Raw genomic sequence first — 13,330 nt, forward strand, 5'->3', positions numbered from 1 at the left:
GGACACAACTTGCCTGGGGAACGTTGAGCCCCAGGTGTTTTAAGCCTAAAATGATCACCAAGGAGAAATCCAGCCAATCTCTGGAAACGGATCCACTCGTGACTAAGAGTGGACGGAAGGTATCTGATTGGTCAACACCAGTCTAAGAGAGGAGATACCACTGCACCAAGGGCTAACAGAATATCGAAGTGGAAGGTCCTATTGTCTTGCTAAGGTTCAACTGAAATCTTTGAGGCACGTAACTGGCAAAATAGGAAAATACACACAATTTCATAAAATATGTGAAGAGTAAACAAATTCCCTTACTGTTATTCCCCTTAGAAATTTAGAATGGCACCAGGTAGTGCAAAGTGGAAAAAAGGAATATCAGCCCTGTCTCTTCCAGGTAGGTAGGCTTCAGCAGAATCACGAAGCAGGAGAGTATCTTCTTCCAGCCATGGCCAACTAGGGCTTTCCTTTTAGCTTCAGGTCAATACTTAGGGAAAAAAAGGAAGAAAACAATGAGAAATGTGAGCAACTGAATACGAAACATTTAGTGATGATTCAGAGTGGCAGGTGTTTGCTTTTTCTGCCCCCCTCAAAGGACTTACTGAAAATAAATCATGCAATCTCTTATGCTAGAAAAACCTGGTAAGTCACAACCCTCCCCTCGTTGCCAAGGCTTTCCCTAAAATGTGGAATCTGTTTATTTTTTACAAAGCTGTTTCTGGAAGCATTTTACGCCTCTTGAAATGATCTAGGGAGGCAACAGACTTGTGTGAGGGCTCATTTCTGAAGTGGACTAAGGAACATTATTGCATTTTGGGACGGGATCTACCTATTTCTAGTAAATGGCCTTCTCTTGGGGGGGCAAATCCACGATCTGCCTGAAATAAGTAACATCTGATAAGTGCTACATAGCAAGAAAGTGGTCAACAATGAAACAACAGCAAAACAAAAACAAAACCCGCAAAAACAAAAACAAAAAACCCAAAATAAAACCAAACCATAACACTTTCTGGAGCCAAAGAATTTGTTTGAAATGGGTTAGCCTACCTGATTGAGATGGATTCTTACAACCTAAGAAAAGGTTGTTTTTAAGAAAGTCTCGTGGGTTCCCAAGTATCTAGAAAATAATTCAAAGATCTCCTTGGGCCACCATCTACCGCCACTTACTGAACCTAATCAGAACTTCCTGGCACCTACCAGAGAAGAGAGCTCCAGCCAGGATGCTCAAAAGAACGTCAGCTACGAACAAAGAAAAACACCATTTGAAAGAGGCAATTTGGGAAGTATCTGTGGATTTCACTGAGACCTGCCTTTCTGGCCCTTCCGTCCACACGCCGCACAGGTTCCTGTGCTTTGCTGGTGGGATCTGTAGCAGTGGAGGGGTTCCTTCGTGCATCTTTGCCAAATAAAGCCACTGGGGGCCCACGCTGCCTGCCCATCTAGTTTACAGGAGTAAAAAATATCTTTCCTTTGAAATGCCTTCAGTTCTACCACTTATTAGCTCGGGGCCTTGGCCGAGTTACCTACCTTGCCTAAATGTCTATGTCTGTATCTGTAAAATAGACTACTCCCACCTCTCTCAGGGCTTGCTAGGGATGAAGTCTCAAGTGTTTTCAGTTGTAAGTAGGAGGAGGAGCCTGAATTGTAGTAGAATAAGTAGTACCTCAGGGTCTTTTTGAAAGGGGCCCAGATAAAAATCTGAAAACAAACAGAACACTGTAACCAGGATGCCTATTCTGAAACACCTCATTTTTCACTTTTTTTTTTTTTTTAAGATTTTAAGTAATCTCTACATCTAACGTGTGGCTCGAACTCACGACCCTGAGATCAAGCGTCCCATGCTTCACTAACTGAGCCAGCCAGGTGCCTCCACACTGACTTTCTGGTAAACCTTCCAGGGTTTTTAGAAATGTACCCCTTCAACTTTTGGTAAACAAAAAGCTGAAACACGAAAACCTATTTACACAGTTTATGGAAGAAGCCAGAGATAGTCAAAAGTGGACGATTTTTAAGTAAATACAGGAAACCACACTGAAGATTAATTTTTGAGACAACAGTTGTCCTGTGGGGCCAACGAAGCTACCAGCAATGCTACTAATTTAAGTTTCTCCCAATGGTACCACATCCCCTGGATTGGATACGCTTTTTATTTACGTGAAAATATTTTAAAAGCATACACAAGTCTTAGGACATGAACGAACAAATAAAACCCAAACTTGAAAGGGAAGGAGACAAGCACCTGGAGATACCTCTTAAAATAGAATGCTTTGGGGGAAAAGTTTACCTTGAGTCAATTACAATACAAAAGGAATATCCCTCCCCTTTGGGCAGGTGGGCTGAGATTTCTAGAAGCAACTTTCCAGGGAGACATAGAAACTACAGGCCATTTTGGCTTCTCACGTGTGTTAAACGAGGTTCCTTACAACGTATCTGACAATATTGTTTCAAGATAAATACAAACTCTTGTGTTTTCTGGAGGAATATGGGGGATAGGCAGAACTTCCCTTCTTTCTCTAAGGAAAAGGAGAGGGGCACACTTCATTTGAATCTTGGCTTGATTGAACTCCTTGAAACAGCCCTTGCAGGTTATCCATTCTGTACTCGCTACAGAAGGTGTAAAATGCTTCCACGCAGGAGCCAGACAAAGGTAAATGAAGCCCCTTAGTCTTATACTAACGAAAGCCAGAAATCCAGGGCTAGAAGTCAGCATAAGAATTTCTTGGCCACTCTTGCCCCTCAGCCTGGATCTCATCCTTTGCGCTGGGATCAGGTGCCTGATAGGAGCTTGGGAAAGACAAGGCTGAAGAAAACGGAAGCGAGGTGAAGAGTATGTTCTAAGAAGCGGGAAGTAACATTAAGCTTTGCAGCATCCCTCCCTCCCCCGTGCCCAGCCCTGCAACGAACCCAGACAAAAAGCAGTGCTCTGCCCCCTCCCCCCCCAACCCAATGAGCCCTACGTACAAACAAGGAGCCAAACAGACAAGACAGACAAAGGAGTGGGTAAGCCCGCAGATGTTGCAGCCGGGGCCAGCGAGCGACCACCCCGCCTCGCAGCTCGTGAACTGCGGGCCTAGGACTCTGCTCGAGGGGGCGCTGCTTTGCCGAGGGAGGGGAAATCTGCAGAACGAAGGTGGCCTAAGGGACTCTGTTTTGGCCTTGCAGAACTTCTGTGTGGCAATTTGCTTGAAGCAATTGTTCGTGGGACAGGTGAAACCTTCAGAAAAATAGCTGTGTGATTTCCAGAGGTCCCCGTACAGCCTTTGTTCTTTACTCTTTCGTGGGGACCTTCTCTCCGGGGTTTTTGCCCATAAACTTCCTTAAACTGTAAGGTCATCGCGGTCCCCGCAGAGCTGCTGCACTATGATTTTCCATTCTTGCTTGGGACCTCGAGGGAAAGGGGGTCCAAAGAGAACAAAACACGACACTAGCTGCCACATTTAAATCCCATCTTTGCCCCTCCTGGATTCCCGGAAAGGACCGCGTTGAATTCTCCACAACTCAAATCAGGTTGGGAGCCGTCAGCTGGATGGTCAGTTTCCCTCGGAAAGCATGTTGGTGACCACACTTTAGTCCCTGAAACTGACAACTCTGTTCCCGTAGGCAACGAATGTTGTCCTCCTCGAGTCTAACCAAAGTTAGATCAGAGGCTGCACACCCATTCCAGAATTACGACCACCTCTCTCTGATTTCAAAACCACTGGCCCCGGGACTGTAGACTCAAATCCCAGCTCTGGGACATTTTTACAACTGTAAAATGTGGGACTGGTCAGTTAATCTCTCTACGCCACTCTTTCCATACCTGTAAAATGTACCTCGTAGGCTTGTCCTAAGGATAAAAATCAGATAATGTGCCTGAGGCTTTTCACAAAGAACCCGGGCACGTGGCGACCACTCAACTACGTGTTAGATTTCCATTTCTCACAGGATGAGGCCAGCTGGACTAGCTCATTCCGCAAGTTCCATCCAGACTCCGCTGCCTCTTGGAATTTTCAAAACAAGGACCTCTTCTCCCCCATCTGCCAAATATGAGGCTCAAATGGAAGTGCCAACTTTCACTAAAATGATGTAATTCAGAAAGCAGAGTTGCATTCCTCCTGCCCAAATGCTCTTACATCTGGCTCTACTATTCATTTTCTGCCCGATTTTGGATCGGAAAATTGAATGCCAAGTAGATTTAAGCTGTCCTTAAGGGCTGTAGTAGTGATCATCAAAGAGACGGTGTGAAGCCGGCACATTTCTCTTTTAGGGTTCTGATTTGAGAAATAGAGAACCTGAGAGCCGAACATCTGAACAGAGTTTACCCAATCCTTGATGTATTTGTATTTTCTTTCAGAGCCCAGCCATACAATGCTACAAGTAACCACACAGGTGTTATGGATGGTGAATTCTTACTCCTTCTCCATGGAAGACATTTCTGGATCATTGTAAAGGCAGCTAGTTCTGAGTGCAAGGAAAAACAAAATAGGAAGCAAGTAAACATTTTCTCCACTGTTACCACTTTGTAAGCACAACAGACAGGGCATTTTAAACTGTTTGATGTTGTTTCATTGCTAATATGGAACAAAGTTACACCTGAGTCTCTTACCATCAGTTTTGAAACGTAGTAACTGCCCATGATTTGAAAGCATAAAAGGAAGACTGAAATTCCAAACAGCTCTAGTGGTCTCTTCTGGTCTTGTTACTTTTTCCTGACTTTTCAATCTACCTTATTCAGAAATCATGATACTGCAAATTTTTATTTGGAACCCAAATAACATACTTTATACACGAAGGACAGTCCCTCTCAAGCAGCCTAATTTTATTTGCACAGGAACACAGTTAACTTTCACTTTGCACAAGAATGAGGATTTTCCTAGACACTAAAAGAAAAAATGCCAGTGTCAGCTTTGTTACAGAAAAATAATAGGACACTCACTACTATCCGGCTGAGCTGTGTTTGGGTAATAAGAGTGAATCCTAAGATTAACCTAAACTGAATGTGTCCAGAAAGAAAAATGTGACTATATGAAATAATGAAATGAGTTTTGTTACAATGTATGAACGTGTTTATGCTTTTGGTGTAATATTAGCTACTTCTGATAATCCATACTGGTGGGATTCCTCTGTAAGCAATTTTCACATATGTTTTATATTAATTTCTGATTAATAGTACATTTCAACTTTTACTTTCTCCCCTCTGGTCATATTTTATTATTGGCAAACAAACTACTTAAAGAGATTTTATCTTTTAATTTTGTTTTTGTTTTTAAAAAAGATTTTATTTATTTATTTGAGAGAGAGAGAAAGCAAGAGCACGCGAACAGGGGAAGGAACGGCGGGGGGTGGGGGGCGGAGGGGGAAAGAACCTCACCGACTCCGTGCTGAGCACGGAGCCAGACTTGGGGCTTGATCTCAGGATGAGATCATGACCTGAGCCAAAACCAAGAGTCAGATGCTCAACTGACTGATCCCCCCCAGGAGCCCCTCTATGATCTTTTTAAATGAGAGAGTTTCTTTTATAATGTGAATTATTTCATTAGCTAATACATCTGTTTGAACACAAGAGGTTCGGTTATTCACATTAGGCATTTTGTTGAGATGGTGGAAGGCGATCTCCCTGGGCAGGCTTCCCTCCACCCCCTCCGCCCCTCTACCCTTCTCACTGGTGGTCAGGTATTTTTATGGTGGATATTTGGCAACTTGAGTGAACAAGGACAGGCAGGCAAGTGTCAAGAGTATGCTAAAAAAGCCTAGAAAAGCTGGAATGGAATCAAGAAGAGGTATTCTTCTTAATTTAGCTTTTCTGTTTTTTTTTTTAACTTTGTGTAATCCTTAAAATGAGAACAGCAATTTGCAATCCATTTAATACTGTCACTCCAAAGGCAGCTGATGGATTCTTTACCATTTTCAAAATAAGCATGGCCCTCTATACCCAACTAGTCCTTCCCACGAATTTTCCTTCCTGTATAGATTATCAAGTTTTAAGGAAAACAAGGCAGGCTGAAGAAACCACCTTCTGAAAACCAATTAAGAGGTGGTGTGTGAGTACATGAGGAAAAGGTGAATGTTTGAAAGTAAAGCAAAACAACAGAAAGATGGGTTTTGTTCCCTGACAAGATAGATATTTGCCTTTGGTTAGAATCAGCCTGAAGCTTTTAAATAGAGGTCATGTGGAAGGACAGGGTATGTCTGTTAATAGAAAGAACCTGGGTTATCTGGCTTCTAGAACCTAACCATATGTCTGCTGATGGTGACCATGTTTTCTGAACCCCAAATCATCATGTACCGTCTGCCCAAGGATTGGGAGCCACTTCAGAGGCCAAAAGGTAGTTAAGGAGATGTAGTTAGTATGCTGAAATGGCAGGATTTAGGGGCACCGAAGTCATCTGTGGGGTCAACAAAGTAAAGTTCTTGACCCTTACATTTTGAAATGTGCAAATATATTTCAAGTCCTCACACATGTAATGTCACCATCAAAAGAAGGAGGATCAGTTGGAGGGGAATTCAGACAGGTAGCTTATCCACTGAACCCAAAGCAAGCGCATCGACTCCTAAGACAAATCTAGTTATTTTTGTTCAGGCATTTACATTAAGGTGGGGATTCTCGGAGCGTGGTCCTCAGATGGGCAGCATCGGCATCACTGGAATGGGTTAAAATTACAGATTCTCAGACTTGCTGACTCAGAAGCTCTGAGCTGAGTCCCGGGACACTGTGTTGGAGCAAGTGCCCCAGGGATTCTGCTGCACAGCGAAGTCTGAGAACCCCTGCTCCACGATGATGAACGTAATTTTATGCACATTCGTCAATTTATGCAGCAGAAATTTACGGAGCATCTATTATGTACTAGGCATACTTGGTGCTTCTGTCAGGAAGGAGATCAAGTCATCTCTGGACCACCTGAGACCATGTGGATACCTGGGGAGGGAGTGTGTAGGGGTGGGGAAGAGAAGAGAGGGAAAGATCGGAGAGGAGAGAAGAGAAAGCTACACAAGAAACCCAGAGTGATAACTGCTTCACTAGGTAGCTAAGCAGGAAGGGCAGAAATATGGAGGGAGGGAAAATTCTACTGAAGGAGGTGAGATTGTATGGTACTAATGAAAGAACATGGCAGTATGACTTTACAAGGGGTTTGAATGGAAAATTACTGATTTCCCTCCCCTCAGTCTTTTGTCTTGAAAACACCTCTTTAATTTTATAAATATGTTATCACCCCAAAGAAAAATCTGAAAGAGAAACTGATTGCTCTTTCTGTCTCTGGGGAATCTCATGACACCATGCAAACTGAGTGCACATAAATGCTAACAGGGCGCATTACGCCAACATCTGGTTCCTTGGTTCCTAATGTCTTCCTTTTTTTCCCAACTTCTGGTTTGTAACAGTTGGGTCAGAGGCTAAGAAGATTCTGTTAGAGTAGAAATTCAAGTACTTTTCTGAGTATTGTTAGTGTAAACGGGTGTCAGTTATCTTGAAAGAAAACCAAAAGGAATATTATAACACGAAACTATACTTATGTCAATGTTTCTAAGGCAAATATCTTTCCTTCAATTAATTAATTAATTTCAGTATCTCTCTCTTTTTTTTTTAAGTGAGCTCTGTGCCCACTGTGGGGCTTGAACTCATAACCCCGAGATGAACTTCCAACTGAGCCAGCCAGGCGGCCCTTTTCCTCGAATTTTAACCCAAAAGATCCATTCTATAGGCAAATAATTCTACAGATTACCTGCAATAAAAATGTGCTGTAGGAAAAAAAATATCTCAGTGGATTGTTCTCAGGAGGAATGGGCATTTACACTTACATAGAAAATAAAACCTTATTTATTCAGAATTTGTAGCTGTTTGGACAGGTTTCTGTTTTTGCAGTATCTACTAAAATGGGAACTAGTTATAGAAATTAACAGTGTAAGCACATTTAAAATGGAGAAGAAACTTTAATATAGTAAACACTCCAAATAGTACTTGTCTACATTTGATGCATAGTGTCAGAAAAATTAGTTTTTGGACTTGGAAACAAGAAAAGGAAATTACTGGATTTTCTTTCAAAGCAATGCTGAGTTGACTTTCTGCTGATGGGCTATTTTACAGCTCTTTGGGGGCCGAGGTTACTTGTACATTTTTGTCAAAGAGAGATGCAAATAATTTCTGTCCAGTGGAAAAGATAATCCTAGGTTAGAGTTTATTGCCCTATGGGACACTGATTCATTTTGTATCTAAACCAATAATCTTATCCTAACATTCCTTGATAAATCACCCAATGAGATCTAGCTTCGCAAACGTTCTTTGAACTGGTTTTAACACTTCACCGGTTCCTTCATTAAATAATTAGTTGAATAAAATCATTGGCATGTATTCATTTCATAGTTGCATTAAAGTTAAGATTTTGCTTTTTTGAAAATTATACTTTAATAATAGTGAGTAATGATTCTTTTTCTATTCATCCAAATAGCTCAGGGGCATTATTTTTTAAGCAATATTTCCAAGTCACTAAATAACATGCGTAAAAATATCTTGGAAGGTCACAAAACGGGTTCTACAAAAATATTCCAAATTTCGACATGTCATCATTTCTCTCCATTAGTATGAATTAGTGAGCTCTCATTGCCTCAAAATATCTAACAATCATGAGGATGTTATGCTGTGTGGCAATGCTGTGATGTATTCCTGGGCTGTGGTGCCAAAAACTGCATGTACGTTAAAAAAAAAAAAAAAAAATGAAACCACAGTAACAAATGCGTTCCTTAAGGTAACCAAGATCACAGGTTGTATAAATAGACTGTAGTATGGATACCAGAAATTGCATGTATCGTGGGACAAAGGGAACATTTCAAGTGCAGCATTATTATTAGGATGCAAGAATAAAACACCAGGCATGCAGGTCTTCCCAATTCATTCCTGAAGTGCAAGCCAACATCACACCAGCTGCTGAATGAAAACCAAGTCTTACTTAGCTGCTTCTGATGCTTCCCTCAGTTCTTCATCCAGTCTGCATGAGCAAAAATTATCGGTGTAGAAAAGAAACAAAAAAGAAGCAAGCACAGCGTGAGAGAGTCACCCAGCAAAGCGGAGCCAAACATAAGTGGACCATATGTGCTTTTAGAAACCATCCTTTGGAGCATCGAGACATGCTCCTTTGATTAGACATGGTGCCATTTCGTCCCATTTGGTGTTTCTGTATGTTTACTTTGCAAATTCCTTCATAAAGGTGGATATACAAGTTGCAAGGAGATCAGAAACATGCTGGCTGAATAAAGCCGAAAACATCCACATCAGTCTGTTGGGTACAGTTAGAGATAGCTTGCAGCCTGGGCCAAGTCAAGGGTGTATCTGGTTTAGTGGGTTTTGGTTGCAGATTAGGCTGACCTCAACAGCTTTACACACAAGACAAAGACCCGGAATGGTGGACTACAAGGGGCTGATAGAATGACCTCTCGCTCTGGTAGCATGTTGAGGTCACCCACGAGTAAGACACTGGCGCACACACACAGAGGGTCCAGCATGAACTGTAGCTCGGGAGATTTTACCTCACACTTCTCTTATAAGATCTCTCTTCATCGTACCTTACAAGATAAAAAATGAATGCAATGAGGAAAACGAGCAAACATGATGGAGAAAATGACAGGTATGTGGTTTAAAGAACAGTCAAAACATGAGATCAAAGGCCTACCCACCCCCTCACCTCCTCCCAAGAATAATCAAATTGCCTTTTGGGAGAAAACTTATTTTCATTTGATATAATCAATGGTTTAGAATTCGTAATGATATACAGCTGATCCTCATTATTTGCAGAATCTGTGTTTGCGAATTTGCCTACTTATTAAACCTTTACCTGTAACCCCAGGATCAATACCCGTGGCACTTTCATGGTCACTTGCTGACTTTCACTGAGTGGCAAAAAATTTGAGTCACCTGATGTGCACGTTCCCAGCTGAGGTCGAACAAAACAAGGCTCTGCCTCCTCATTTTACCTCTTGTGCTGTCAACAGGCGTCCTATTTGCAGTCTATTCAGTGCCATGTTTCCCTGGTTTGTGCTTTTCGTTGGTGATTTCGCCATTTAAAATGGCCCCTAGGCATAGTGCTTCAGTGCTGGCTGGTGTTCCTAAGCACAAGAAGGCTGTGATGTGCCTTACGGAGAATATATGTGTGTTACAGCAGCTTTGTTTAGGCAGGAGCTATGGTGTCATTGGTCGTGAATTCATGGTTAGTGAGTCAACAATATATATCAGATAAGGTGTCTTTAAACAGAAACACACATAGAACAAAGTTATATATTAACTGGCTAATGAAAATTAACCAGATGCTTGCAGGAACTTAGCCCTGTATTTCCCCTAGGAACAATGGTTCAGTATTTACCAGTCAGGGTTCTAGAATATCACTGCCACAAATAACAAGAATGGACTGTAATCAATGATTAAAAATCTGATTCCAGATTGGGCAAGTTTTTCTTTCACGTAAGCCCTTTGATGACAAGCTCCATCCCAGCTGAATACTGGCCTTGGGATTGGCTGAGACCGGACTCTCCGAATGTTATTGAGTAACAGGAAGGAGCTATGGCTCATATCAATTTGAAAATGGCATAACATGAAAATGAGACAATGGGGGCCAGGAACAGAAGTGGCAGAAAGGACATCCAGAGAAGATGTGTTGCACAGGACAGGAGAAAACATGGACACAGGGGGAGGACATGGATGGTTGTCAATTTCTGCCAAATGGAACCCTTCCTTCCGAAGAAACTTCTCCTGAACGGGAGCCTTTGAAAAATGATGGATGTCGATGAATGAAAAGTGCCCTGGACATGTTTAACTTCTCATTTAAATGGTCCCATATGTTAGTCCCTAAAAGCAACATCAGTATAATAAATAACATTCTGGATTGCCAACTGAGGCCGGGAGGCTTCCTGAAGGCATTATGTACATTTTCATTCAATCCTCGGGAACTTTCTGTGAATTGCCCCCAACACATCCCATTTTCTGGATGCTGCAGCTGAGACATGGAAAGTTTTAATAAGTTGCCTGAAGTCTTAGACACATTGGGGGACGGTAAGAAGATTCAAATCTAATGCTAAGTCTCCAACACCCATTCCCTTCTCTTTTTCCAACTGCCACACCTCGGAAGCATTACTATATTGCCTAGAAAGTGGCCATTTCCCCTTCAAGAGAGAATGTCCTTGTCATCTTTTGCAAATGAGACAGTGTTATAGGAGGTGGGTGCTCCAGTCACTTTTTTTTTCTCATGATCCTGAGATCAAGACCTGAACTGAGATCAAGAGTCCGACACTTAACTGACTGAGCCACCCAGGTGCCCGTCCAGTTACTTTTTTTATTTAAAGAGTAGGAGTAGCTCTGGAGATGGGGATGTACCTTCTTGAGGCAGCAGGACAGAGCTTTGAGGTATGCTGGGTGTGGGAGCCCCATAAGCTAATGAGGATCAAAGCCATGGTTAGAATTATAGAAACACTGCTTGATTCGGCTGAGCCAACTGGCAGTTCTGAGCCAAATCACTATCCTGTGTTCACCTTGTATCAGCACAAGGAAAACCAAATGCATCTGCTCCTGAGCTTTGACTTCAGATAGATACTTTAAGGGAGGTCAAGGAAACTATTAGAAAAGGGGATGGGAATTCTGGTGCCAGGCGGACCTGGGTCTGAATTCTAGTTCCATCTCATCCTTGCTCCTAATTACACTTTGCATAAGTAACTTTTCTTTATTATTAGCTTCCCTGATCTGCAGATGGGGGTTTACTGTGGAGATTAAACACATGATATAAATAAGCACGTCTATGCCCAACAAAGTATTGCCGCTAAACGCAAGTCCTTTCCTTCCTGTTTCTTTTCCTTTTTTAATTAATTTTTTTTTTTTTTTTTTTTTTTTTTTTTAGTTATGGGACTCTTTTGGAGTGCAAATTGGGAGGTCCATTTTGCTATCCATCTTATGGAGGAAGGGACGGGGCGGGGGGCAGGGACGGTTATCCTTGTCTGTTCTCTTTGAGCTAATGCTTAAATTCCTCCCATTTTTAATCAAATAAAAAAATAAGTGAATCAGACACAGTGGAAGAAAAGCAGGATCCACACGAACCACAAAGCAATGGTTCCTTGCAACAATGAACCAAACAGGAGGGTTCATTTGTCAGTATCCGTATTTTTAAGTCTCCGCTCCAAGTGGTCGGTGTCAATTGTTACTCATTATTTTCGCAGCATGATCCAGCGACCTTCAGTCTCCACGCTCCCTTTTCATAGGCTGTGGCTCCATTACCCTGTCCCGAGGAAGGGGGTCATCCCTAACCACACCACCTACCACCCGCCTTACCTTTCACCTGAAGGGAACCGTGTGAAAAAGGATGTAGAAGAAAACAGAGAAAAGGCAGTCCCCCCCCACCCCGTCTTTTCCCAGGGTCATGCAGGTCAGTTCTTTCTATAAGGCAACACAGAAAGCAAAACTATGCTCAGACCCAGCTGTTTGTGTGAGAGCGGGAGACACAGGTGACAGATTCAATGATTAATGTTAACTTCACGCTGTCCCCAAAATGGTGGCAAAATTCAAGGTGAAATGAGCAGTACTCAATAACACCCAAAAGAAGATTATGTGAAAGAGGATCTGAAAGAACAGAACAGTTCTCTATGGGTTATGAGAAAATATCTATTTATTGGAAAATATTAAATATTCATTTTAAATAGAAGATAATGCCATTTCCCCAGTATTCCAGAAATGAGTTCTTTTCTAACCTCCCTCTCCAAACATGCAGTATTTCTTACCAAATCTTGGAAACCATCCAGACTTACTTGATGATGCTCTCTGGAATATGGATGCAATCCATTGGGATCAGCCCACTGAGTTCTGATAAGCTATTGACATATTTAATTTTACTGCTGAATTTTGAACTAAAAAAAAAAAAGAAAAGAAAAAAGATATCATTAGTGGCTACTTCATCCCTCCTAAGGTTGTTGCCTCTTGAAAATCCTGAAAAATGCAACACCTTGGCCCAGCACTTACTAAAAAGAAAGGCTATATATTTGAGTAGTTACAACATGCCAGATATTGTTTTAAGTGGTTTATATTTATTAACTCACTTATTTCTTCTACAGCCTAATAAGGCAGGTGCTATTCTTCTCTTTCTTTTAAAAAAGATGCTCCTAGGGGTGCCTGGGTGGCTCAGTTGGTTAAGCGACTGCCTTCGGCTCAGGTCATGATCCTGGAGTCCCGGGATCGAGTCCCGCATTGGGATCCCTGCTCAGCGGGGGGGTCTGCTTCTCCCTCTGACCCTCCCCCCTCTCATGTGCTTTCTCTCTCTCTCTCTCTCATTCTCACTCTCTCAAATGAATAAATAAATAAAATCTTAAAAAAATAAAAAACAATGCTCCTAGTGGTCTT

General features: G+C 42.0%; 1 protein-coding gene across 1 annotated transcript in view; it reads right to left on the reverse strand.

Moving 5' to 3' along the window:
- Positions 1-4,376: 4,376 nt before the first annotated feature.
- The window catches only part of PRUNE2 (prune homolog 2 with BCH domain), a 197,015-nt gene continuing 188,061 nt past the window's right edge, over positions 4,377-13,330 (reverse strand). The window contains exons 17-20 of the mRNA XM_088018802.1: positions 12,742-12,840; positions 9,487-9,522; positions 8,910-8,948; positions 4,377-4,428 (exon numbers count right to left, since the gene is read on the reverse strand). Of these exons, the coding sequence (XP_087874928.1) occupies positions 4,377-4,428; positions 8,910-8,948; positions 9,487-9,522; positions 12,742-12,840 (226 nt within the window). The remainder of the gene's footprint in view (positions 4,429-8,909; positions 8,949-9,486; positions 9,523-12,741; positions 12,841-13,330) is intronic.

This window comes from Eumetopias jubatus, unplaced genomic scaffold, assembly GCF_037043125.1.
Source record: "Eumetopias jubatus isolate StellerSeaLion01/CBP00866 unplaced genomic scaffold, mEumJub1_p1.0 scaffold_15, whole genome shotgun sequence".
Lineage (NCBI taxonomy): Eukaryota > Metazoa > Chordata > Mammalia > Carnivora > Otariidae > Eumetopias > Eumetopias jubatus.